This window comes from Pelodiscus sinensis, chromosome 20 (genome assembly GCF_052426305.1).
Source record: "Pelodiscus sinensis isolate ZL-2025 chromosome 20, ASM5242630v1, whole genome shotgun sequence".
In the NCBI taxonomy this organism is placed as follows: domain Eukaryota; kingdom Metazoa; phylum Chordata; order Testudines; family Trionychidae; genus Pelodiscus; species Pelodiscus sinensis.
The window spans coordinates 20614781-20640011 of record NC_143071.1 but is presented as its reverse complement, the minus strand read 5'-3'; the positions used below and the strand labels follow the sequence as shown (position 1 = coordinate 20640011).

General features: G+C 53.2%; 1 protein-coding gene across 4 annotated transcripts in view; it reads left to right on the top strand.

Moving 5' to 3' along the window:
• Positions 1-25231, top strand: part of RHBDF2 (rhomboid 5 homolog 2) — a 69425-nt gene that overhangs the window by 34564 nt on the left and 9630 nt on the right. For 3 of the 4 annotated variants that reach the window (XM_075903594.2, XM_075903596.2, XM_075903597.2), the window contains 9 exons: positions 15020-15172; positions 15821-15948; positions 17892-18081; positions 18419-18631; positions 20109-20237; positions 22285-22415; positions 23038-23241; positions 23802-23913; positions 24715-24789. In XM_075903594.2, coding sequence (XP_075759709.1) covers positions 15044-15172; positions 15821-15948; positions 17892-18081; positions 18419-18631; positions 20109-20237; positions 22285-22415; positions 23038-23241; positions 23802-23913; positions 24715-24789 — 1311 coding nt within the window. In that variant the 5' untranslated portion in view covers positions 15020-15043. Of the gene's footprint in view, positions 1-4399; positions 5028-15019; positions 15173-15820; positions 15949-17891; positions 18082-18418; positions 18632-20108; positions 20238-22284; positions 22416-23037; positions 23242-23801; positions 23914-24714; positions 24790-25231 lie in introns of those variants that run through there. The other variant, XM_075903595.2, reaches the window with a different exon arrangement.

Genomic DNA, 25231 nt, shown 5'->3' with positions numbered 1-25231 from the left:
GCTGCTTGCTCCAGCCATGAAGGGATTCCCCTGTCTGAGGAGAGGCAGGCTAGGGGAAGCCTTACAGCTTGTCCTGTCATGAGGCGGTGTGGGGGAGAGGAGAGAACGAAACCCACTGAAGTATTCAGATGACAGTTGGAATCTGGGTGTGTGCACGTCTCGGCCGAAGTGACCAGCGTGGCAGGAGCCATGACCGCACGCCACACCCTGGAGTTGTAAGAACCCCAGAGGGCTGGCTGTAGGACCCCACAGTGGGTTGCCACAGAAGCAAGTTGCAAACAAATATACACACTTACCATCTTGCTCTGCCCACAGCAGACATGCTGGGTGTAGTGGGGAGGTGCAAAATGTTTAGATGGCTTAACCGTGTTTAAAAATAACTTCTCAGCACTTCCTAGGCAAAGTCCCTGGTGCTGCCTCTTCACGGCTATGCAGACAACATCATCTCAGCTGCTGCAGCTGTTGCATGGATGTCACTCCGCACTGCAGTGGCTCCTTGGGAAGTTATGGGGGAGGAGTCTCTGAAACATTTGAGACCTTGACACTGTGTATGGATGTTCACACCACAGCCCGGCACAAATTGTCTCCCTCCCTTCCTCCTCCCCCTCCTCCTGAGATTAGGCCTGTTGAGACTATGAACCTGTAAGCTCTGAAAGAGGCATGGCCCCCAGTGCCGTGTGAGTGAAGATGCAGGAGCCCTTTGTGTGGCCTAAGCCGACTGCAGGCACAATGTCCTTTTAAGCTGGGATTTTTTTTCCACACTCTGAATGGATGGTTTCCAGTGTGACTACAGCGGCCTTGCCCCCACAGAGATGGGCGTGGCTTCCCCAGCAGGCCCTCTGGCCTGTGCTGTCGCTTGTGGCCTCTTGCTTCCAGAGCTGATCCCAACACTGCTGAGTGACTGTTGCTAGCAATGCAGAGAGCATCATGAAAATGGGATTAAACTCTGACATGTGGCACTTTTAACGGAGCCTTTGGGGGTGCAAAACAGGTAATTTGGCCCTAACCTAACCACAGTGACCCTGCTTTTTAATCAGCCTCCAAGGTTCTTCTCCTTCACTCTTCCACCTGATTAATGAGGTTTGGCTCTTGAGTCTCAGGGATGTGGTGGTAACATGCCCGTTTGGGATGGGAATGGCTAACTGGTTGCAGGAGAGCCCCTGGTGTAGGACTTGAGGCCTGAACCAGAGTCCCTCCTAGTATAACTCTTGCTAACAGACAGACCCTGTCAAAAACAGAAGTTTGCCTGCAAGTCAATGTCTGGGACATGAACTTTGCATTAGAACTGCCAGCACTGCTAAAAGCACATGAAATATGTAAATATATTCCATCAGGACAGTACAAGGACACCCCAACATAGCATATGATGAAATAGCTTGAACAGTGATTTTATCTGAAATAACATGTGAAAGCATAGCAGGTTGTGAATAGGGATGCTTTGGAGGAAAGTACATGGGGAGGTACCAAACATGTCATTAATGCATAAGATGCTGCTGCTGCTGTTGTATTATAGTTCCCGACAAATGTTGGGGTACCTTGGCTTTTTGTCCGGCCTAGGGGGCAATAGTGAACCCGTATTGAGTGAGTCGAGTCTTTTGTCACAGGTACAAATGCATAGGGGCCCAGGCTGCCTGGCTATCGCCAACTATTAATGTACTTCGTTCTACAGTGAACCTGACTCAGGTGCCTTCGTATCTTATCTGAGTATGGTCTTTGGGGGCTCGTCAAGTCTGTAATGCTAGCTACCTATGAAGAACTGGAACAATATACTGAGGGAGTGAATAAAAATGCACACAGCCCAGCGTTTATCATCACTGACTGAGCAGACCTGTCAGGACACCACACCAGTGAATCCTGAATTTACTGCATTCCTGCCTACTACAGTTAACCCATAGGCCTGTCTCCTCCTCCCCCCCCCCCCCCCCGAATTGGTTAAACAGTGGGGCTTTACATCCCTAGTGTCCCTTGCTGTTGTATCTGGGTTGGTGAGTCACCCACCCAGGTGGAAATGCCCATTGCTGGGGCCCTGTGATGCCTGCCTTTGGATGGGGAACCAGAATGGCAATGAGTCTCCAGCGCCTTGTTGTAAGTCACTCTGAAATGCTCCCATGGAGGGTGCCGTGCGAGTGCAAAGCTTTGTGCTTGTCTCATTCGGTAGGAGGGGGATTTTTGGCAAGCTCCAAATTCCCCACATCGGATTCTGCTGCTCTGTGAAATCTCACTTGGCCCTGTGGCTGAAACTACTCTCTTCTCGCTATCCTAGGATGCAGCTTGGGTTTGTTTTGCTTTGCTCTTTGGAGCTGAGGTGCCAATGGTTTGTGACTGGCTGCAGCTAGCATCCTGGGTGTGCCCTGTTTGGGTGGGAAACCAGAAGTAGCTCTTTCTAGCTCACTAGTTGGAGAAACTTTCCACCCAGGGCTTAGAATGTGCTGTACTGGAATCTTCCCAAGCAAGCAGTTATTAAATGAGTAAGCAGGTTGCATGCCTACACCTTTCCTCCTCCGCTCTGTGCCTGCTCTGCACTGGGGAGCTCTGGATACGAGGGAGGATTGTCTGGCAGAAGTCAATTAAAAGGACTTAGCCATCTTAATACAAAAGTTAAAACACAATTACTCTAAGTTTGTCTCTTCAGAGCCAAATAAGATCCAGCGTGCACCGGAAGTGAGGGAGAACAGGGCTTTGTATTTCTGATGGGATGGGCACTGGGTGTAGATTTCCAGCCTCAGTTTGCAAATTGCAGAGTGTAGTTTTTGTTCCCCACTACACTCTGAAAAAGAGCTCTGATGTAGCTGGACTCCCTCTACAGGGCAGGGAGAAATAAATCAGGAAAATAATAAATGGTGTATAACGTGTGTGTGTGTGTGACACGTGTACAAATCCTTCCATGATCTACTGCATAACATCAGAGCAACTGTCATAGGCCCTGTACTGCTAACCAAAGGGTGAGTTTCCTCCAGTCATGTTGCAGTAATGCCACAAGTGCTAGTTACTATATAGTAGCAGGAGTATCTACCTGAGACTTGGCCTGGCTGCTGCCACACAGCAAATGGCCACGGCTTGCAGCATGATTGCCATAAACTCTTCTGCAGTAGCTGTAGCTTTGGTAGCTTTCATTATTGGTGCTGCCCAGCCAGAGCTGGTGTGTGCTCCATGATGCAACTGAGTCACCAGGGAGACTTCCTTCGGTAGTGCTGGGGTGGGTGATAGCTCACTCTGCCAGCTGGATTGGCTGAGGTGTAAGGAAATCCCATGCCTGGATTGTTGCATCAGAATCCTAATCCTCCCATCCCCCCTCCTTGTATTGTCACTTCCAAATGCACCTTCCTCCCTGGTAGGTGAGCTGCTCAGCAGCCTGGCCCTGCCCTAGGTAGGTAGCTCACTGACAGGTGCTACTTGGGAGAAATCTTGCAGAATAGCACCTGTTGGGAACACGTCCTGCAGCGACCAAGGATGTGCAAATCCGGCAGGTGCTGTGGAACCAGAAAAGTCTGTTCAGTGCTGCGGCGAGGCAACCCCTGACCAAGCCTGGGCAAAATGGGGTGTGTTGTGAAAAGGAGCCGCGAGTGACGGGGGAAAGCAGTGCTCCCCCGGGGCAGTTCTGGCTTGCAGGACTGTGCAGCCTGGGAGCCCTGTGCGGGGGCGGGTGTCAGTCGTTTAGAGCATACACCCGAGCAGTCACTTCGCCTGAATGCTTAGTTCTTCAAGGTAACATCTAGGGCAGGGCTGGGCAATGATTTTTGAGCAGGAGACACACTCCAGAAATTTTTGAAATGACCTCAGGCTGCCGCGGAAGGGGTGGGGTTAGGATACTTCCATGCTTCTCTGCTCACCCCCCCAATTGTTCTGGGGGTGGGGGAGCATGTGGAGTCTTTGCTCTTGCCCCCCTTAGAGAGAACTCCGCCCCCCTAGAGAGAACAGCCAGCTGTTCTGAAGAGCTGGCGGTTCCCTCTAGGCTCCCACCCTTGGTGGTGGGAGGACACTTTGTGTGTCCGCCCATCCCCAGGTCGGGGGTTGGGGGTAAGGGGAGTGCACAGTTTCCTCCTGCCCTGCCCCCGTCCTGCAAGGTGCATGCAGTGGGTGAAGCACAAAGTCTCTCGCTCTCTGCCCTCTGGTGTGTGGCACTTAGTCAACCACCAGGGTTGACACAAGTGCTGTGCACTCCCCCCTCCCTAGGCCCTGATTGGCCTGGGGGTGGGGAATCAGCAGGACCTCTGTGGGCTGGACCTGGCCCGTGGAGGCCCTTTTGCCCACCCCTTGTCTCCAGACCCTTTTCTGCCGCACGCTGATTGAGCCTCTGCTAAGAGACAGTCCTGCTCCCAGAGAGCTGGCTGGCCCAATGGAGAGGAGGGCGGGGGCTGGAAGAACAGGTGTGTGCCCAGGGGAGCCAGAGATCCAATTGACTTGCCTGAGGTCCTACTGGATTGTCAGCGCCAGTAACTGAATTTGGGTGGCCTGCGCCTGGACCGGTGCTTTTCCCATAAGTCATCCCTCTTCCTCAAACAGTCGGGGGGAGGGCAGGGACTGTTCTAAGCACTATGCATACTAGTGCTCTGTAAGTGCAGGATCAAGTGATCACCAGCACCTCGCACTGCCTGCACTAATCCGATTCCAGGCCTGAAGTCTGTTCCCCCAAGTCATGTGGCTCTAGTCTCCGTCCCAGTGCTTGGATACACAGCTGCCTTTGTGCAGACTGTTACAGCACTGCTCTCAGCCTCTGCTGGCTAACGGGAGCCTCTTTGGGCCCAGATGTGCGCAAAAGCCGTTGGGGGGGCCCCTGGCACGTCTTGCAGCACAGCAAGGTCTTTTGAGGAAGATCAAGTCAGTTTCCTGCAGCGTTGCCTAGTTCTTTCATTGCTGAGTGGCCCGCGGACAGGGCGAGGGTTGCGCCGGGGCCTTGGGGCTCTGTTGGGTGAAGGACAAAAGAGAAGGAGGGAAGCGGACAAGACGTTCCACACGGAATCCTGGCACCCTGAGGGAAGGACACCGGCAAGGGGAGTGGAGTTCCTGTTGATTTGTTACCACCTCAGGTAAGAGCCAGGAGATGAGACTAAACAGAGGCGTCTGCTCCATGATGCAAGTGAGTCACCAGAGACTCCTCCTGGGTAGTGCTGGGCGCTGGGGCTGGCGGTTACTGCTCTCATCTTGCCGTCTGCAGAAGCTCTCCAGGGTCCCTTTCCATGGCATGATGCCTAAGGGGCATTGGCCTTGTTTTCCCTTAAAGGAGAACTGTGCTGTTCCGTCCTAGCCTCACCAGCTCCCAGTGCTGCGGGTCCTGGGCTTGCTGGAAGTCTGGAGGCCAGGACTAGCCCCCCTGCTGGGAAGTAACCTGGGAGCAGAGCTCCAGGAAAAGGGTAAATAGCTTGTTTGACTAGTGACTTCCTGGTGGCACACTGCTATGGTTCCCTTTTCCCAAGCACGTCACTGAAGAGCAGGAACAGGACCCCTCCGCCGCCTCTTCTCTGCCGGTGCATCCAGAATCCTCAGCCTTATGCCAAGGGCCCAGAGTGTCTGCTGCGAGAGCACTAGAAATCCTGGAGAGGGCCAGGCTGGGGGTCCTCTCCAGTGCCCAGCGCACCCCCTCCTCCCCAAAAAGGGTTACGCGGCCCTGAGAGAATTCTGAACGCTTAGCATGCTGCTGCTGGGAGCTGCCTCCGGAGCAGAGCCAGTTCGCTCGTTCCAGCGCTCTGCACCGTAAGCCCTGGCACTCCGGGCTGTAATCCTGAAATTTAACCATGACCTTATTAGGGTTATGCTGAGAAGAGAATCCCAGCTGCTCTCAGACCTTGAACTGTTAAACCAAATCGAGGGGGTTTCCCTTTGGCTCCACCAGTTTGCAGCCGTTGGTCTCTTGGCATGGGAAGAAAGCTGCAGCAGTGCTCCTTGCCTCCAGTTACGAGTCGAAGCCCCATTTCCTGCCCACGCTGTTTACCTGGTCTGCTGAATTCCAGGTGGTGCCTCGGGCAAAATTGTCATGGGGACTAATTGCATTGACTTCTGCAACTGCATTATCCATCTGTGGCCCTGCAGACTCTGTTCGCTGACTGGTGGTCGCTGCCGCCAGCCGAATCAAGATGAGATGATTTAATTCTAGACTGGAAACCTTGCTCCTCACTCCTCAGTGGGAGCAATTGGCATTCATTGGACTGGGCTGAATCAGTCACTGCAGCATTTTGGAGCTGCCTTTCCTTCTGCCAGGGGGTAAAGGTAAAGGGAGGGGAGTGGGAGGAGTTTCAAACCAGGGGGCTGAAAAATTTGTGTGCTCAGGGTTGTTTATTAAAATACTGAAGCTGCGTGGCTCTTTATTCTCTTGGTACTTATGGTCTGTGGAATGGGAGCTGTGCATTTGGCTGAACAGACTAAGGGCCAGACTTTCCCAGCAGCTCCCATTCTTCCTGGGGCTGATTCTGGCCTAAAACGTTTCACTACAGTCAGCGGGCGTGACCCTTACCCAAAACATTTTGTGCTAGGGGACCCCCCCCACACCTATCCACAGCAGTATTGGTCGTGAGGGGTGCAGTCCAGTGCCGACTAGCTGTGCCCCATGGTAAAAAAAAAACCCTTCCCAAATGCAAACCCACACACGGCCTTTCGTTTACCAGCCGAGGTGCAACCCTCCAGAGCTGCTGCTGTGTGAGTTGTAATCACTGATAGCTGAGCCTCCCCAAGGCACTATGCTGTCTGCCCTGTGGAGTAGGTCAGATGTGTCCTTCACCTCGGGCATAGCATCTATGGCCTGTTACTGTAGTATTGGAGCACTTGAGGGAAAGGGCAGTGCTGCTGTTTTGCACGTGACGGACCAAAGAGCTCACCCAAAAGTCACCTGGAAAGCCTGGGCCAGAGCCAGGCACTGAACCCCCATCTCCCAAGTCCCAGGCTGGAGCTTTAACCACTGCACCATCCTTTCTTTCCACTAAGCCTTGAAATCGTCACCAAATCGCCTTCTTTCTGGGCAGGCAACTGACCTCCTAGATAGGGTTCTCTTGCTCTGCTCCCTGCTCATGGGAACTGCAGACTTCCCCCAGGCCAGTGGTGGTGGGTAGGGCTCTGGCTGTATTGACCAGTCTCTCCAACATTACAGTCCTGCTTGTGTGTGCACCTCTTTCCTGCCAGAGAGCTGTCAGCCAGTCTAGGCACATGCATTGTGGCCGTGAAGAGATGCTGCTGCCCTCTGCTGGTCATGTTTGTTCTCCCTGTTGGGTGATTTGTCAAAGGATTGAAAGTGTCAAGTGTCTTAGGACTTGCATTCTTTGGACCATGTTAGGTCCTGGGAGGAGAGTCCTAAAGCTCAAGCACAAGATTTGGAGACTCGGCAGAGCTGGGAACAGAAATCCATGAGTTAAGAAGACTCTTAACCTTTGTCTGTGCTGGTCTTCCCACAGGGGTAAAACAGCACCAGCCTCACAAGGGGGCAGGAAAAGGTCTTTCCCGGGGTGGAATGCTGCACAGAAGGGCTGAGAGATACGCAAGCAGGATTTGTATCCTCCACGTACCCTTTTGGGATTGACTCAGCGTGAAGAGCTCTAGGTTCCAGTGTGCAGCTATGAGGCCTGGCTCTCCAGCCTTCACTATAGAAAGTCTTGTAGGCGTAATGGCATCAGGCCAATTGCTCCTCTTCAGAGAGCACTGGAGGGGGCGTGAATGTGGGGAAAAGACAGATTAAGCTATATTTTCAGAGGGCGCCTGCCCTCTGGTGACTTGTTAACATGAGCTAATTGATCATGCTTGTAGTCTGGATGCTGAACAAGCCCCCTGGCCGGGGGGGGGGGAGGGAGGCTCCAAAATGTTCATGCCCAGACTGCTGCTTGGACTTGCTGCATCTCGAGCCCCTCTCCAGTTCCGCAGGCTCTGAGGCTCTCCCTATGCACATCAGCCAGGCGGTGCAGGCCCTGTGTAGACTGCCAGGGCTGAAAGCAGGAGGGTCACGTGTTCTCTGGAATTGGGCCAGGGTGCTGGGTTTGCATCCCTGCCTTTGCAGAAAGTGCTCAGGGCTCTTCCAGGACCAGAGGCTGGGGGCAGAGCACAAAGCAGAGACCCAAAGGAGCTCAGTGTCTTAGCAGCATGTCAGTGGGGCTCCAGTACCCCCACTGGATTGCTAGCAAGTGGGTGCACCTGGGGGCTCCTGGCCTAGCCCTGCTGATGCTCTGAGTGTAGAGCGAAGTCCTGCTGGAGAAGGACACCTGTGGGTGCTTTAAGCAGTGTGGACCCTTCTGGCAGTGGACCCTTCTTCCCAGCCAGAGCAGCCCTCACCCACTGCAGGAGCCACTCCAGCCCAGCTGACCTGCAGCAGTGCCCACCTCCTCCGCTCACTCCCATTTCATTGGTTAACTGGTTAAACAATGTTTAACCGGTTAACTAATCAAATGGGATTTTACATCCCTAGTTGCCCTGGGATCTGTACACAAAGCAGCTGCTCTACACAGAGCTGGCGGCTGCTCTAGGAAGCAATGTGAGGTGCCTTCAGAGGGCGCGCTATCGGAGAGGGTAGGGGAATGTGGGCAGGGTAACTTGCCAAGCAGGCAGGCTTGGGGGAGGAAGGGGAGTGTCTGTCACACCAGGAGCAGAGTGGGGCAGACTAGTGCTAAGTAACTCTAGCTCCATTGCTAGTGTCCCCACAAGACCCAGACTGGCCATCGACTAGGCCGGTTCAAAGCCGCTTCTGCAGTGTTCTCTCTAGGTGTCTTTCTAATCAGGAGCTCTCAATCCCATGCAAATGTATCTTAGTTATATGGGGCAGTGCCACTGCAGCACCTTCCACCTGGGAAACTTCAGGCACCTTACAGGCACTAAAATTCAGCAGTGTCACAGCTCTATCAGGTGGATATTTATCCTTGTTTTTCAATTGGGGAAACTGAGGCACACAGCAAGGAAGTGACGTACCAAAGGATGACATGCCAGAGAACCAGTATAGCCTTATTCCTGTTGTCATGCCCCAACCCATAGGCTCTTTTCCCACTCGAATGTCATCGGGGGCTAGCTGACCTCCTGGTTGCAGGGTAGGCTGTCATGGGAAGTGGGGGGGATCGTTTTGCCGCAGTGTATTGGGGAAAGCTCAGAAGGTAGACCAGTTTCTAGTAAGGTGTGTTCCATTGTCTCTCACAAGGTGGCAGCAAAGTCAGTAAGATGGTAGCAGACCTCCCCGAGGACAGCTCAGCATCTCTAAAAGCAGCGCTGCCCCCAGCCTCTTCCGTTCCTGGTGTCTGTCTGGAGGATGGGGCGGGGAGTTACTGAGTCGCTCTGCTAATTGGGCAAAGCATTACCCCCTCCTCAGAGTCCTGAGCTCAGGTGTGCACGTGGCACTTAAATGTGTCTCAGTGATGAAACTTTGTGTCCCTGCCAGGTCCTGCATAATTTCCTAATAGGATTCAGCACCTGACATGCAACTACTTTTCTCTGCTAAAACGTGCTGTTCTTTGCCAGGCTCTTTTAGTTTTATAAATGCAATTGAGATGTCAGCTTGTGGAAAGTATTAACTTGAAGTATTAGGGGGGCCCCCTTCCACCCTCATTAAGTCTTTCTGCTCCCAAAAGCTTTGCATGGCCTGATTATGTTCCAGGGTTGCACACTGGAAGTGTGGAGATTCAGGGTTGTTTCTTTGCACGTGCTTCTGCGACCTGGTGAATGTCCTGGATGCTGTTGCTGAATAGCAGGAGCTGCAAATTCCTTTTTTGCAAAATATTCCCAGTCTGCTTAGAAGATCCATCTTGGGACTGAGCTTGAGTGATCAGGCCCTTGTGCCTTTCCGTCTCTGGAGGTGGGATTCTGCACTTCTCCCACTTAGACCAGGCCTGGGGCTAAGCTTCTCAGCTGTTCTTAGCCTGCCAGTCTGGCTGTGCTCAGCATCTGAGTCTGAGACAGGGATCAGAAGAGCTGTCTTAACCCAACAAATGAGGTGGGTTAAAATCCTCTTTCAGTGCTTTGTTCTTACTGTTAAAACAAGCTGACCCAGGTCAGAGAGGCGTACGTCATGCTCCAGCATGGTGGTGACCTGGGCAGGGCTCGCTTCTTCAGACCCTCTCTCTGGGTCTGTCTTGTTCACCTGGGCAGTCACCCAATATCTCTTGAAAGGGATTATGTTCCTACCTGCCAGAGCCCTTTTGATCTCTCGTGCTGTGGGCTTCTTCCTGTCGTGGTTCAAAGCAGGTTTGTCAGCTGGCTGGAGCGGAGGCAAAAATCTTCAAAGCCGGGAATCCTGACCATTTCCCGCAACTTTCAAGTGACTGCAGAGAGGCCATTTGTCTTAGGCTCCTAGACTTCCAGGTCAGGAGGCACCATCGTGATGATCTAGCCTGACCTTTGGCACATTTTAGACCACAGAACCCTATCTGTTCACTCCTGAGCCATTTGTTCCCTTCCGGTGCCTCCCAGCTTGACATTGACCCAAGGCTCAAAACTCCAATGACCGACCCAAACACTCAGGAATTATGGGACCCTTGTTTGTGGTGGCTTTTGGATGAGGTGTCTATGCTGCAATAGACTTCAATCCCCACAGCCGTGATAACATTTGAACCCAACATAGCAAAGGATGCAGGGAAGGAAGAGAAGGAAATTGTGAAAATTCAGGACTTGGAGCCTGTTTCCAGAGCAAGCTTGACTTGTGCGGCTTGTGGAGCAGGAGCGCGCGAATGGAGTGGGGGTCAGATTTGCATCCCTGAGAGTGGATGGCACATGTGACTAAGCGGATGTATAGGAAAGGTTCTTTGTAACTGGTCAGTGGAAGGGATATAAATGACTGCAGTGCCAGGCGACGTGTGAAACACGAAGCAAGCGATGCATCGGCTGCCATTGCAGGAAGCATGGTGGTGTGCGAGGGGTCAGGAAAGGAAGGTGCCACAGACTCTGAGGTCTGGACCTGCAAAGCCCTGAGTGTCCACGGTGCTACGGCTCTGCTGGATTTTAACTTGCCCTCTTGTCCCATCTTCCTGGGCCAACGCTGTTTCCCTCCTCCCCAACTCCCAAATGTTTGGGCTAAAAACTTCTTTTGAACACACAAGCTAAACTTCTCCTTGCTGACGCTGCCCCACAAGGGCAAGGTGAGAACAGAGCAGGCTTAGGCACCTCCCTCCTACCTCCCCCCCACCATTTGCTACAGTCCCCACTGTTACCACCCTAGCAGTGAAGGGAGAACCAAGAGGATTTAAACCCTTGCCAGTCCTGCTTCCGACATTGCTGGCCTCAGCCTGCCTGACCTAAATAGTTCCATAAGCAGGTGGGGTGACCACTTAAAAGCTGTGCTGCAAATCCAGCTGGCCCGTTCCCCGCAGCTTTCACTGCTAGTCCCTCCAGGGATGTTGGTTTGGTCCCACGAGATGTTACTGGCAACAGAGCACATGGTTCTCCGCCCAGCGTGTACCTCTGAGCATGGTGGGGTGAGCCGAGGGAATGAATATCTTAGCTATGGAGTCAAAACTTCCCCAGGCCCCAGCTCTGGCAAGTGGTGCCTCTGTCAAAAGCTGGACTTGCACCAACACCAGAGGGAGAGGAGGGGGCATGGCCCATCCCTTCATGATAGGGCCCAGGTCCTGCCCCCCCTTTTCCCTGGAAGCTCCCCCAAGTCCAGCCAGAGGCTGGGACCTGCACCCTGTCCTGTGGGCCCCAGTCCATGGCTTCCCACAGTTGCCCACCCACAACTCCTATCCTGCCGTAGTGGCCGCAGCCCAGCTATGGCAAGGGGCACATGCATAGCAGGGGGATCTGTGGACGCTCCTGCCCTGGGCTGGGACAGAGCCTGCATGGTGAGGACACAGTCCGATAACTTTTGGTGCCTTTCTCCCTGTGCAGAGGAAGGGCCCCTGGCTCTTGGCCCGCCAGAGGAGTAGAGCCTTGGGCTGAAGGGCTGGGGCAGGAGTAGAGTTGCCAACTCAGCAGCAACCAAAAAGATGATGGGCAACCAGACCCTGCAGTGAGCCGCCAGCTGGTAGCGCGCAGCAGTAAGCTGGCAAATGCCCGGCTCCATGCAGAAAGCAGAAGGAGGCCAACAGTGAATGCAAAATGTCTGGTCTGGTCTGGTCTGGTCTTACATTCTGTTCAGAAGCCCTGAAAGCATATGACTGATGGAGAGGGGGAGAGTGGGGGGGGGGGGGAGAATGAGGGACTAGGAGCATTGACTCCAGTATTGCTAATGTCACGTGTTCCAAAATAGTGAATTACCACCCCCTCCCCCCACAGTCATGAGATTGGGGGGAGAATAAAATGCAAACTTGAGTTGTCTCGTGTTTGAGGGGGTTTTGGGCTCCCGCTTGGTCCATGTTTTCAGCCTTTTCTCTGTGGCAGTGGGGCTAGCCATGGTTTCTATGAATGCAGGGGCTCCCAGTGAGCCTGTGACTCTAGGAGCTGAGGCTTGACCAAGAGATCCACCACTGTGCACAAGATGGGAGCACTGACCCTTTGCTCCTGTGGAAGAAAACATTGTCTCACTCTGCGTTTGTGAGCAACAAGTAGCCAGAGGCAGTTTTATTACGAGCTACAGCAAGGGAAAACTGGTTCGGACTGGGGGGGAGAGCCCCTCCCCCTTTCGAGGCAGATCTTCGAATACAAGTAATTATGAAGCAGTTTATATACTGTCCATTAGATATAACAATTAGTCTCCTTCCCATTACAAACACCAATGGCTAACAGTTTAGTTCCACCCAGATGCTCCTTATCTCAAGGTCCCTGCCAGTCAGCATTCTATCCTTATCACCTTATGGAGGCGAGAGGCGAAGGCAGCATCTAATTACAGCTCTCGCGTTGTCAGGCCACAGACTTAGCCTGACTCTTGCTCTCTTGTTAACAAGACCAGATGGCTGCACACAAATTCCCTTTTCCTGCCTCCACACTCCCATCCCTGCCCAGTGGGTCCTCTGCTAACCTGCTGTCCCACGTGAGCACACTGCTAACTAGGCGTGTGGACTAGCTCTTTTCACACGGCGTTTGTGTGAGGTGAAGGCTGTAACCTCTCCTGCCCCTCAGCCCTTTCTCTCTCGCGTGTCTGGCTCACGCTTCTCTAGGGATATTCAACGTTCATTTTGATGCTAGAGATGTTGCTTCCTTAAGAGCAGCTTGAACCCTGGGAGTGTTGGCCTGTGAGTGGCGTGAACAGCTCTGTGCTTGTTGCGCTAGGCACAGAGAGGAGCGAGGGGCCCTGCCCTAAGAAGCAGTTTCCAATCTAAATAGATTGCTGGGGCTGGGGAGGGGTGGCGGGGCTGAGAAGTGCTGCTCCATGAGTGCGCTAAGGCTTCTAGATGAAGGCCAGAAGGGACCATGACATCACAGGTCAGCCTGTGCTGGGTACTAGCTGCCCCAACGTCTGCCTCGTCCTGGGTTTCTAAGCCCAGGGCTGCTGACTGCAGACGTGCTTCCGTCACGTTGTCTTCCGAGAGCGGCCTAGAACAGCCTCTGCAGAGGGAGGTGCTGTTTGTCTCCCCACTGAGCCCAAAGAGTGGAGGGGACAGTGCCAAGCCTAGCAAATGGGGAATTGTGCGATTCCTGGGTTCCCAGCAAATGGGCTGCCTGCCTGGTTCTTTGCTGTCTCCTTGGCCACCGCTGCAGTGTGGCACCCACACCCGAGCTTCCCTTCTTGGGATTTCCTAGCTGCCTTTGCTGTAGGGCGTGGGGGTCCAGTTCCTGGGTGTCTGCACGCTTGGCATGCCAAATGGCGGCTGACGAGATGGCTAATTAAATCACATGGTGTATGGAACTTTCTACTGCCTGCCCTTCCTCCCACCTCCATGAGATGGGCAGGCGAGTGACCCTGACAAGGCAGGCTGCTGAGGCGTCTGTCTAGCTGAAGAAACCATACTTTGCGCACGTGTGGGGTGGCAGCAATCCTGGGCTGAGTGAGACTGGCTAGAGAGCGGCAGGAGAGACCCTTTAATGCATCCTGTTCTGTCACAGCATGGTTGCTCTAGACAGACCTGGGGTGTAACCACTCCCATATACCTATCCTGACTGTCTTCAGGCCTTAAATACCTTACAGACCAGCGATGGCCCAGACTTCTTACCCACTGCCTTTCCTTACAAGTCCACTGACTCATTGGCTACAGGGCACTTTCTGGTGGGACTCTTGCTTTCAGTGTCTGGAGCATCCACTGCTGTTTCAGGGTGATGATTCTATAATGAAAATAAGTCTTGTGGTCTGAAAACATTTCTGCTATTTGGCTTCAATTTCTTTTCCTTGGTTTCCTCTTCTGTGGCTTAGCTTGGAGCACCTGCCTGTCGTGGTTCTGGTTCTGTGCCAGGCGAGTGCTTTGAAAACTGGGGGCAGGCTGATCTAAGCTGCGTAACTCAAATCAATGTACCTCAGATCTACTCACTATGGGATCCACAACGCTCTGATCAGCAGAAAAAACGGTTCCATCGACTCCCCTTATTCTTGTTTTGTGGAGTTGATGTTGCCAGGCATGTCCTCAACTCCCCAAGCACCTTGGGCTGGAAGCAAACCTCTTCAAAGCCTTTGAAGCTCACCATAGCAAAGAAAATGTCCAGCCCTCCTTTGCAGCATCACAAGTCACAGGGTACAATCAGGCTAGTGGTGGGAGACCTGTGGCATGGTTACGGTCAAGAACGGCTTAGAGCAGGGGACTAGGAGTTAGGGACAGAAACCAAGATCCCCATCTCTGCTGCTGAATTGTTGCCCTGTGAAAATTCACTTGCTCTTTCCCTGTCGGTTATGTGGGGCCCATAATGCATGAGTCAGAAGGGTGTGATGTTTGGGTAGCACTTGAAGATCCCTGGAGGGAAGTCCCTGCACAAGTATGAAATGTTGCTCTCTGGCAACATATGGCTGAGGAGCGGAGGATCCCTCTGGGACACAGTTAAAGGGAGGTGAGGTTCTCCATGTTTCTGACATGCTACCAAGAGGTCTCCATGTTGCACAGGCCCATTAGTGGTTAGTACTTTCTCCCGTGGTCTCTGAGAAATCCATGGAATGGCCATTACCTTTCCTTCTTCTTAGGGAGGAGATTGCTCAATCCCTCCTCTGTTGAGGGGTGTTGGCAAAGAAATCTGTGGCTTGACTCTTACTCTCCTTCTCCCCCTTTAGCCTGAGTAACTCCTCCGGTTTGAGATGGCCAGCGATAAGAATGGGGGCAGCCGGTCGAGCACCAGTAGCAGCCGCCTGCAGAGCAAGAAGCCCCCTGACCTCTCCATAACAATTCCACCGGTGGAGCCAGAGGAGGAAAGAAGCCTGAAACTGGTAAGAGGGGGGGACCCTTGGCATGACCCCAATATCCCCAAACCTGTTAATTCCCATTGACCATGAAGAGTGTCTTGGGAGAGCAGGTCGTCTCCGGTTCAGACCCATCGCCTGTCCCATACTGCCAGCAGATCAGAGCCGGTGGGGTTCTGAGCTCTGAATGCCGGTGTTCCAGGCTGCTGTCCAAGTGGCTTATTAGAGTGATGTGCGTTGAAGGCCATCTCCAAGGGGTTAGTTATTGCCCCATTAATTGCCCATTATGAAATGGCTTTACAGTGGTTCCCTCCTTCTTAACCACAGCATTGCCCTTGATCCCTTTGGAAGCAGGAGCAATATCCCTTTGGAATATTGCAGGCCATTGAGCTAAGTGACACAATGTCAGCTATGTGACTTATGTAGCTTAAGTTGACGTGCCTAGGTCTGCTTACCATGGTACCTTCACAACGGTGAATTGACAGCTGAGGCTCTTCTGTGTCTGTGAAAGCCCTAACGTATTTGCAGGGGGCTGAGCCCTTGAGAAGCAGGTCAGTCTCTTGTCTGCCAGGCTCTGCTCCACCCATCTCCCTGAACAGTGGGTTTCTGGGGGTCCCAGTTCTACATGTTTTCCCCTCCCCCACTCTGTTCCTAACCACTCTGCTCCCCTTCCAGCCTCTGAAAAACCCAGTGTATCAAAAGAGCGTGAGCCTCCAGGAGCCCCAAGGGAAAAGGGATGAGCACACCTTGGAGCAACGTCCTGGCTTCCGCAGACAGACCTCCCTGTCTCAGAGCATCCGCAGGTAAGGAACATGCGGCTCTGGGCTGTACTGGCACCACGTGCTGCAGCGCTGGGGCTGGGGTGTCCTGGATCGAGGGAGCTGGACAGATGGATTCCCTGCTGCCCTGGTCTCTGCCCTGCCTTTGCTGAGGAAGTCAAAGCTGTGTGTCTTGCAGTCGGGATAATAAAATAAGCTAACCATGTCCCACTCTGGGGCAAAAAAATACAGCTCCAGCCCAGCTGTTTGCCATCTTGGGAATGATTCCAGTCTCCTCAATGAGAACGGCAACTCTTGCTTTTCTCAGTAGTGTTTACTTTGGGCTTTCAGACACATTCAGCTGTGCTTTTTTCAGCCCCAAGTCCATTCGTAGCACGGTGCGAAGTGCCAGGGATGTCCCCAAAAGAGCTGAATTTCTGGCATCCTTTGCTATTGTAGGCCTGGGTCCCTTCAGATTAGAGGCTGCCAACTGAGCTGCATTGTGACATGTTTCTCTGCATGCGGTGGCTAGGCTGAGATCAGAGATCTCATTTTACAGTGGTGTGAACGGTATGAATGTTGTGTGCGCACCCTGTGTTCTCTCAGACCTTAATGCCTCAGTTGTACTTATGGGTGTGCCCACACTGCCATCGGGTGTCTGCTTGTAGATTGCAAAGGGATTCACAAAAGCAAGTCATGCCTGACCAATCTGGTTAGCTTCTATGATGAGGTCAGTGGATGTGATATACCTTGACTTTAGCAAGGCTTTTGATACAGTCTCCCACAATATTCTTGCCAGCAAGTTAAGGGAATGTGGATTGGTTAAATGGACGGTAAGATGGATAGAAAGCTGGCTAGAAGGCTGGGCCCAGCGGGTAGTGATCAACGGCTCGATGTCAGGATGGCGGTCGGTTTCTAGCGGAGTGCCCCAAGGTTTGGTTCTAGGACTGGTTTTGTTCAATATCTTTATTAACGACTTGGATGAGGGGATGGATTGCACCCTCAGCAAGTTTGCAGATGACACTAAGCTAGGGGGAGAGGTAGATATGTTGGAGGACAAAGATAGGGTCCAGAGTGACTTAGACAAATTGGAGAATTGGGCTACAAGAAATCTGATGAGGTTCAACAAGGACAAGTGCAGAGTCCTGCATTTGGGACGGAAGAATCCCAAACATTGTTGCAGGCTGGGGACTGCCTGGCTGTGTGTCCCAGCTAGGGTTGCCAACCCTCCAGGATGATCCTGGAATCTCCAGGAATTAAAGATTGTCACACAACCTCCAGGTCTGACCCCTGGGCAGTGAAGTTTAAAACAGAGAATGAGACACAGTGGGACAAGCTACGTGAGGATCTGTTACATGCAGTATCTATACTCGCACTCTGTTGATCTAAATAGCTCTAAGGCCATGTCTCCACTTGCTGCACTGGAGATCAGTCTTCTGACAATTGATTTAGCGAGTCTAGTTAAGACCTGCTAAATCAAACGCTGAGGGTGCTGGTACTCCTTGCTTTATGTAGCTGGAGTTGCATATCTTAACCCAACCTTCCAGGTCTAGTGTAGACCTGGCCTCGTATGAAGCACAGTTGTTTTGGGCATGCAGGGGGGTTACTGCATTCCCACAATGGGGCATTATATGAATTGGAGACACATTTGTGTAGAAAGATGCATCAAGAGATCGATGGGAGGCGACTTACATCAGCCTAGCTCTGCAGTGTAGACCAGGCACCATGTGCGGTCCCACCCTGTTCAGTGTGGACAATATCCAAAGCTGCTTACAGCCTGGGAGGGGGCTAGCAAAAGTGACTGAGACATGGATGGTGTTAAAAGGTTCCAGGATGCTCTCTTGCAGATCCTCACACTCGCACCTGCCTTTACATGACTTGCTGTGTTCTTGGTCATGTGGGCTTAGCCCATGCTCAGCAGCCTTTGCATGCGCTGTCCCACCTGCAGAGAAGGGCACTGAGTGTCTCCCTCCTGCTCCCTGCTGCAGGGGCACGGCCCAGTGGTTTGGAGTGAGCAGCGACTGGGATGGGAAGCGGCAGCACTGGCAACGCAAGAGCCTGCAGCACTGCAGCTTGCGCTATGGCAAGCTCAAGGCCCCCTACCGCGACATGGAGCTACCCAGCCAGGAGACACCTTCCTTCCAAGGCATTGAGTCGCCGAAGCCCAGGATGCCCAAGGTAAAACTCTGACTTCGCTCTCGCTTACACAATGCAAACGGGCTCCAGAGAGCCCACCTCTCTGGGCCGAGGGCAGCTGTCTTCAGCTCAGGCTGCTGGCGATAACGTCAGCAAAGGGTTCTCAGAAATGCTGTCCTTGGGCAGTGGATAGCCCTGTTGTATGGGACCTGGTCTTGTGGCTCGGGCTTTTCAATCCAGTGGTTCTGGATTCAGTCCCAGCAGAGAATCCACTCACAGGGTTCCCTTGAGCATGACAGACACCCTCCCTCCATGCATGTGCACACAGCTGAGAACCCAGCCGAATTCACTGACTTCTGCCTATGTCTCCCCATCTAAGATCGTCGACCCGTTGGCCAGAGGCCGCCCGTTCCGGCACCCTGATGAAGTCGATCGTCCTCGGACCCCTCATCCCGTTCTACCACCCCAGACACCTGGAGTCATCTCCCTCACCTCCTTCACCAGCGTGCGGTCGGGTTACACCCGTCTGCCCCGAAGGAAGAGGGAGTCTGTCGCGCACATGAGTTTCAGAGCGGCTGCGGCTATCCTCCGAGTGAGTGCTGCTTGTCCATGTGTTCCCAGTTGAGCTTCTGCAACGTGAACCTTCCTCAGAGACTTGTCCAGGGCACCCTTATGTCCGTCACTCGTGTGTCTCCAAAATCTGAATGGGAGCCCTTAGAGTTCTCCCACAGCAGTAGTTCCCCATGGTGCTTAATGCCATTGAATTCTGGGACACGTGGCAGACCCAGACACTTTTCTGTTCTTGATATTTTTTGCAAAATATTTTGGTTGGATCACGCAATTTCAGACTGCTTACTGCAGCACTTTAAGCAGAATTTGCGCTAAAAATGAAGTGGTTTGAGTGAAAACTGAACAGTTCAAGAAAATCAGCTTTGAATGGGGACTTCTACAATGTGGAGGCTTTTCAGATTTCATTGCCGCTGTTGCATTAAAACCTAGGCATAGGTGGCGTTTCTGCTGGGGCCCTTTAGCAGCCTTGTTCTGCAGTGGAGAATAATCCGCTCACAGGCTGTATGAATCAGATATAGCTCACCTTGTAGAGAGGCAGTTGAAAATTTTCCTGACAAAATCGCATTCAATCACACAAGGCTGATTTGGCAAAATCAAAACTCTGCACAAGAATCTATTAATTTCACTGACCTTTTCATAGGGAAATTATGGTGAATGTTACATTTTGATAAGGGCAAAATGTTTAGACATCGAATATAATCAAAACCCCATAGACACAGTGTTGTCACAGAGTTTGGAGACTTGGACTTTTTGGCCCAATTTGGGGGACAACCAGATTTCCAGATCTGTAGATTTTCTGCAGAGCAGAAGGCCAGATTCTGATGCGCTGTAACCACAGAGTGTGGCAACACTGCCCTTGTGAGCTGTTTGTACACGTTCATGTACAGTGATCTGCAGCAAGGAAGGTTTAGATGAGAGATTAGTGGGAAAACTTTCTAACTCTAAGGGCAGTTGAGCTCTGGAATAGGCTTCCATGGGAAGCTGCAGACTCCCCATCACCACAGGTATCCAAGAACAGGCTGGACAAACACCTGTGGAGGATGGTCTAGGTTTGGTTTACTTGGTCCTACTTCAGCACAGAGGTCTGGATCTGAGGTCCCCTTGAGGTCTGTTACAGCCCCCCCGTTATGATTGAGAGTTCTAGCAGGGCAGGGCACGGGGAGTGGGGTGGCTGCACTTGCCTCTGCTGAGTGATCCAGTGACTGGATCTGTGATCCAATGAATGAAAAAGTTTGTGTGGCAGGTGCATAACTGGGATTGAGGCGTGTTATGGGGCCATCATTGCCCAGTGCTGGTGGGTGCTGGGGGAGGTGGCTGCAGCATCTGAAATGGTGACCGCTTCCTCCTTTGGCAAATCTGCGTGCGGGTTCCCAGCCAGGCAGGCGAATCTGCTTGACGTTCAGCCCTGAGCTGCCTCCTGGTCCCCTCCTATGACATGGCAAAGGGCTGCTTTCCTAGGGGACCTCTCACCCATTGGCTCACTTCTTCCTCTGTGAAAGGGACGTTCAGTTTTGGAGCACTCCACCCTGAAACGAAGAGGCAACAAGCGGAGCTTCCCATATCCCAGCCTCCTGGATGAGGACATGGTGGATGCTGCAGATACGCTGGACTCCTCGTTCTTCAGTAAGGCAAGCATGGTTCCACAATACCCTACCTGCGCCCCTCTCTCCCCTATGGCTTTTCCCTTGGAGCAGAGTCACAAGGTCCTGAAACCAGCATGGCTAGTACATCAGGCCTTGGAGGGTTTAGTGACTCCTCAAAGACCCCTGGCTACTAGCTCTGTTGAAACTCATGTCTGTGCGCATTGATGGAAATTGGGTCTCTGCATGGTTTCAGTGAAAACGATCATTACAGCAAGGGAAGTAAATCTCCCCTTTTCCTGCCCCCCCCCCTTTCATTTTCAAACTTTGACCCTGCTGCATGGCATCCCAGTCCCATCAGATAATTGGTTCTGTGCCCCTGAGAGATTTGACTGCTGGGCTGTGCATTTGGTTGCCCAGCACAGAATAATTGCTCCGCTGTCTCCCCCTTCACTGGGGGGAGTTGCTTAATGTGCTGGGGAAAATGCACCTTAATTGCATCATTGGATTTTCCCTACATATGCCCTATCCCATAGCAACCACACTTGGCCACCTCTGTGCTGCAGGGACCTAGCAAAGTAGCCATGGTGCTGTAGCTATGCTGGCTTAAATGTCAGCTGGTAGATTTTTATACCCCTGAACAGTGTAGCAAAGGCAGCCAAAGCTTTGAGTATAGATCAGGCCTGAAGGGATTGGTTGGGCAGGAGGCTGGACTTGATGACTTCCTGAGGTCTCCTCCAGCGCTGTGATTCTATGATTTAGGGACGTAAATATCCATTAAAACAGTTAAATGGTATAATTTTGACTTATTCAGGCATTCAAATGGCAGGGGCTACACCAAGCCGGCCTATCGGCCACAGATGGGCCTGAGGCCACTCAGGCATGCCCATCGTCCGGTCCTGCCCGGGCTGCTTCCGCCCACTAGGGCCTCCAGGGCCCTGCCTGCCCCCCTAGCCCACCAGGACTAGGATTTGGGTGAGGGATGTTAAATATCGATTAATTGAATGTCAATGGGTTTTCCATTGACTCTTGGATTAGTCGATAAGGACTAGCGCCCATTCCGCCTTCGAAATATACAAGAGCCCCAGCAGAAGCTCTTGTGCATTTCAAAGACTGAAATGCTGCGTGGAGCCCGGCGTCTGTGGGGGCGCTTGCGCATTTCAAAGCGGAAGTGCCCGCATGGAGCCTGGGGCCAGCCAGGGACTCCACACTGGCCCAGGGCATCACGCAGCATTTCAGTCTTTGAAATGCACAAGAGCCTCTCCTGGAGCTCTTGGACATTTCAAAGAGGAAGCGCCGCTGCTGTGCCCTTGCCCCATCCCACAGAGCTGGAGCTGGGGGGAATCCGCTTTTAAGCTGGCTCCCACCAGCACCACCTCCTCTTCCCCCCACATCCCCCCTGCTGCTGCTTTGTGATAGAGGTAGCAAGGCGGGGAAGCGACTAGTTGACTAATCTCAACTATCTGATAAGCTTTTGCTTATCAGATAATGCAGGGGGTCTCAGACCTTGATACCACAGCTCCCCTCTAAGTTGCTCGTGATTCCCTCGGAGGGTTGGGACCCACCGTTTGAGAAATGCGGAGACAATGAATTAGTTGCTTACATCCATAATTTGGGCAAGGTCTGGTTAAATGGTAAGCCTAATGCTTTATGGCTAACTGGTTCACCTTTTACTTCTCTAGTCTGATTTATACTGTAAGCTCTGCAAGGCTGGGCCTTCTTTTGTACAGCACCTAGCGCAAAGAAGCCTTGGTCTGTCAGTCCTTTGATACAACAGTACTATAAATTATTTGAATAGTCTCCAGGATTGCAGAACCTGGACATGCTGTAATCTCTTTGGGACAGGAAAGCCGGGGTCCCTGTCTCACTCGTAAGACCTTGCTAGTGCTCAGTGAATCGATGAGCAAATACTACGATGCCGCGCAAAGTGTAAATCTCTCCATGGAATTAACGGTGCATCGACCCTTACCTTCTCTCAGACCCTGTCCTGAAGCCTGGTCGGAGCCAGGAGGAAGTCTGGTGGGGACCCCATCTGGGTCAATGTATCTGTAGGAGTTAAGCCATTATGCGCGTGTCCTTGCTGTGTCCCTCACAGATCGGCCCGCACGAGGAGATGTATTCCATGCCGGACGATGTGTTCGAGTCGCCTCCGCTCTCAGCTGCTGGCTTCCAAGCGGCTCCGCACCTGGATGAAGCCCAGCCCTCCGCGGTGCAGAAGCCTGTCTTGTGAGTATCGGTTCCAGTGTGGGGCTGTCTGGGCTCAGAGCTGGGCCCCTCAGACTTCGCAGGATATTCCAGTCGGAGGTACCTTCCTAGCTGGCCTCTTGCAGTGAGTGGGGCAGGGGTGAGCGAGAGCCTCTATAGGCCAGATCTGGCCCACCAAGTGGGTTGATCCAGCCCATGGATGCCCTGTCACTAGGCCATCGGGAGCACGAAGTCTCCTCCCCCACTAGGGATGCAGGCACCTAGAGGGAACTAGCTGGTGGTTCTCTGTTGGGGTGGGGGGAAAACACTTCCCTGCTTCCCTTCCCACAGACCCTGATTGGCTACGGTGGGGGAGCGCATGAAGTGTCCTGGCCCCGCCCCTTCCACCTGAGGCCCTGCCCCTTCTGGGGCACCCCAGGGCCTCTTCAAAAATGCATAAAGTGGCCCCTCCTAACATTATTGCCCCCACTGCTGGGGGCTGGAATGGGGCTAGGTATGCAGAAAAGACTTGGCCCTGCCCTGGCAACTCCTTTCCCTTCTGGCCACAGTGGCTCATGCTGTGATGGGGCCACCCACGAAATGGGGGCAGAGGGTTTAACCCTCCCTCTGGGCAGGAAACGGAATGAAATGCTTCTCGCTGCAGGGTGGAAGGTGCTGTTGCCTTGGGTCCTGCCGTCCCCGGCCCCAAGAGAGGCAAGCGCATCGCTTCCCAAGTGAGGCACTTTGCCTTCGACCGCAAGAAGCGATACTACGGGCTGGGGGTGGTAGGCAAGTGGCTGAACCGGACGTACCGCCGGAGCATCAGCAGCGTGGTCCAGTCGCAGCTGGAGAACACAGACAGTCACAGGTAAGGGCCAGGCTCTGGCTGTGGGCGGCAGGGTGGTTACAGTGGGCTGGACAGATCCTGGGCCCAGTGCTGCCCCCTAGGTGAACTCTGGACTGGGCTCTTTGAGACTGGTGTGGAGTCACTCCTGCTCAGGATCAGGGCCTGTTGTGTAGCTGTCAGTCCAGCGTGGCTCATGCCCCTTCCAAACGCACACAGCAGGGGAGCTCTGTTCGCTTATGCCCCGATGCCTTCGAGGCCCCTCGTCCCAGCAGCCTCCTACCAGACGAAGAGTTGTGCTGGCGGAGGGGTCTGGATGGGCAAAGGGTTCTGCTGACTTGATTTCTATTTTAGTGCAATGGGTGTGAAATGAGACCTGCCCTGGGGTTGTGAAATGGTCCAGCGATCCCAACGGCAGCTTGTCCAGTGCGCCTCCGAACCCAGCCTGTGCATCCCTGTCCCACACCTGACCAGACCTGCCATGTCCCTGCTGTGTCAGACATGGGCATCTCCAGTGAGGTTGGCAGGCACGAGGCTGCTCAGTCTTAAGTGACCCTTGTTTGTGTTTCTTTTCCCTGCCTCAGGCCATATTTCACCTATTGGCTCACCTTTGTCCATCTCCTCATTACCCTGCTGGTTATCTGCACCTATGGGATCGCGCCCATGGGCTTTGCCCAGCACGTGACAACAGAGTTAGTAAGTTTAATAGCTATTGGCTGTGCCCATTCTGGGGTTAGGGGGCTGTGTAGCCTGTCGGGCCCTGGGGCTAATGGCTCCTGTGAGGAATCCTATCTCTGAAGTGGCAGGACTCCAGCTGCTGATTAAAGCTGCCGGCAAAACAGGGATAATCCCATGCAGGCTTAAGTCTCCCAGCATCTCTGGATGCTTAGTGAGCCAGGTAGCCAGGCACTGAAAAGAGGCAGGAATTGAGCTTCCTGGAAAGATGGGCAACTCTTATCCTTTCCTGTAACCTGTTTTCCCCTCTGGAAAAAGCAGACAGTCCAGTGGGAGCAAGCATGCTCCATTTGTGAACACCAGGAACATCTCTCTTGCCACTGACAGGCCAGCCTGGGTCGGCGGAGCGAGGCTGGTCCAGAGGCTAGAGTCCTTGACTAGGAATTGGGAGACGGGAGTCAGATTCCCAGCCCTGCCACTGTCTTGCTGAGTGACTGTGGCAAGTTACTTGATCATCCTGTTCTGTGAAGTGGGGCCGATAGCACTGTTGTACCTCAGGGGGTGCTGGGAGGCAAAACGCTGTTAACGGTCATGAGGGGAGGCTGCCTAAGTACTTCCAAGGACTTGAAGCTGCTCTTCCCCGGCTCTCACCTTGCCCTTGTAGTTAGGGACCTGCATTGTCACAGGAGCCAAAGTGGAGCCAGCTGGACACACTGATCCCAAGCTGCATTTGTAGGCCCGGCAGTAGGAAAAATCCACTTAACCCTTTGGTCCTTTTAGCTGTGAATTACTGTGACCTTTCATCGGCGTGCCCCTTGGCAGGTGCTGAGGAACAAAGGGGTCTATGAGAGCGTGAAGTACATTCAGCAAGAGAACTTCTGGATTGGGCCAGGCTCGGTAAGGGGCATGTCTGCGGTTCCCCCTCCCTTCCTCCTTTTCCCCACGGAAGGCCAAGAGGGACTTGCACTTCAGTGCAGAGGGAGAATGGCGCGATTCCAGCAGCTGCTAGCCAGGCGTCCCTGACTCACGGCATTAGCCAGCATGCCAGGCCCCTGCGCTGTTCCATGTCTGGGCTCTCCGTTCCCACGGTGGCTGGTGGCTTTGTGTGATGTGACGCGGCCCACCAAATGCTATAGACTGTGGCTGTTCTTTGTACGCTGGACTGAGAGCCACCTTGTTATCCCCTGCCCCAGGAAAGAGCTAGGCTTGCCTGCGCGGCCTAACTCCACTGGACTTCCAGGCGCTCTCCTCAGGGCGTGCCAGCCCCATCTGCCTTGCAGGCTAACAGCAGCTGCACCTGAGTCCCTTGGAACCTCTCCCCTGTGATATCCAGCCCCTG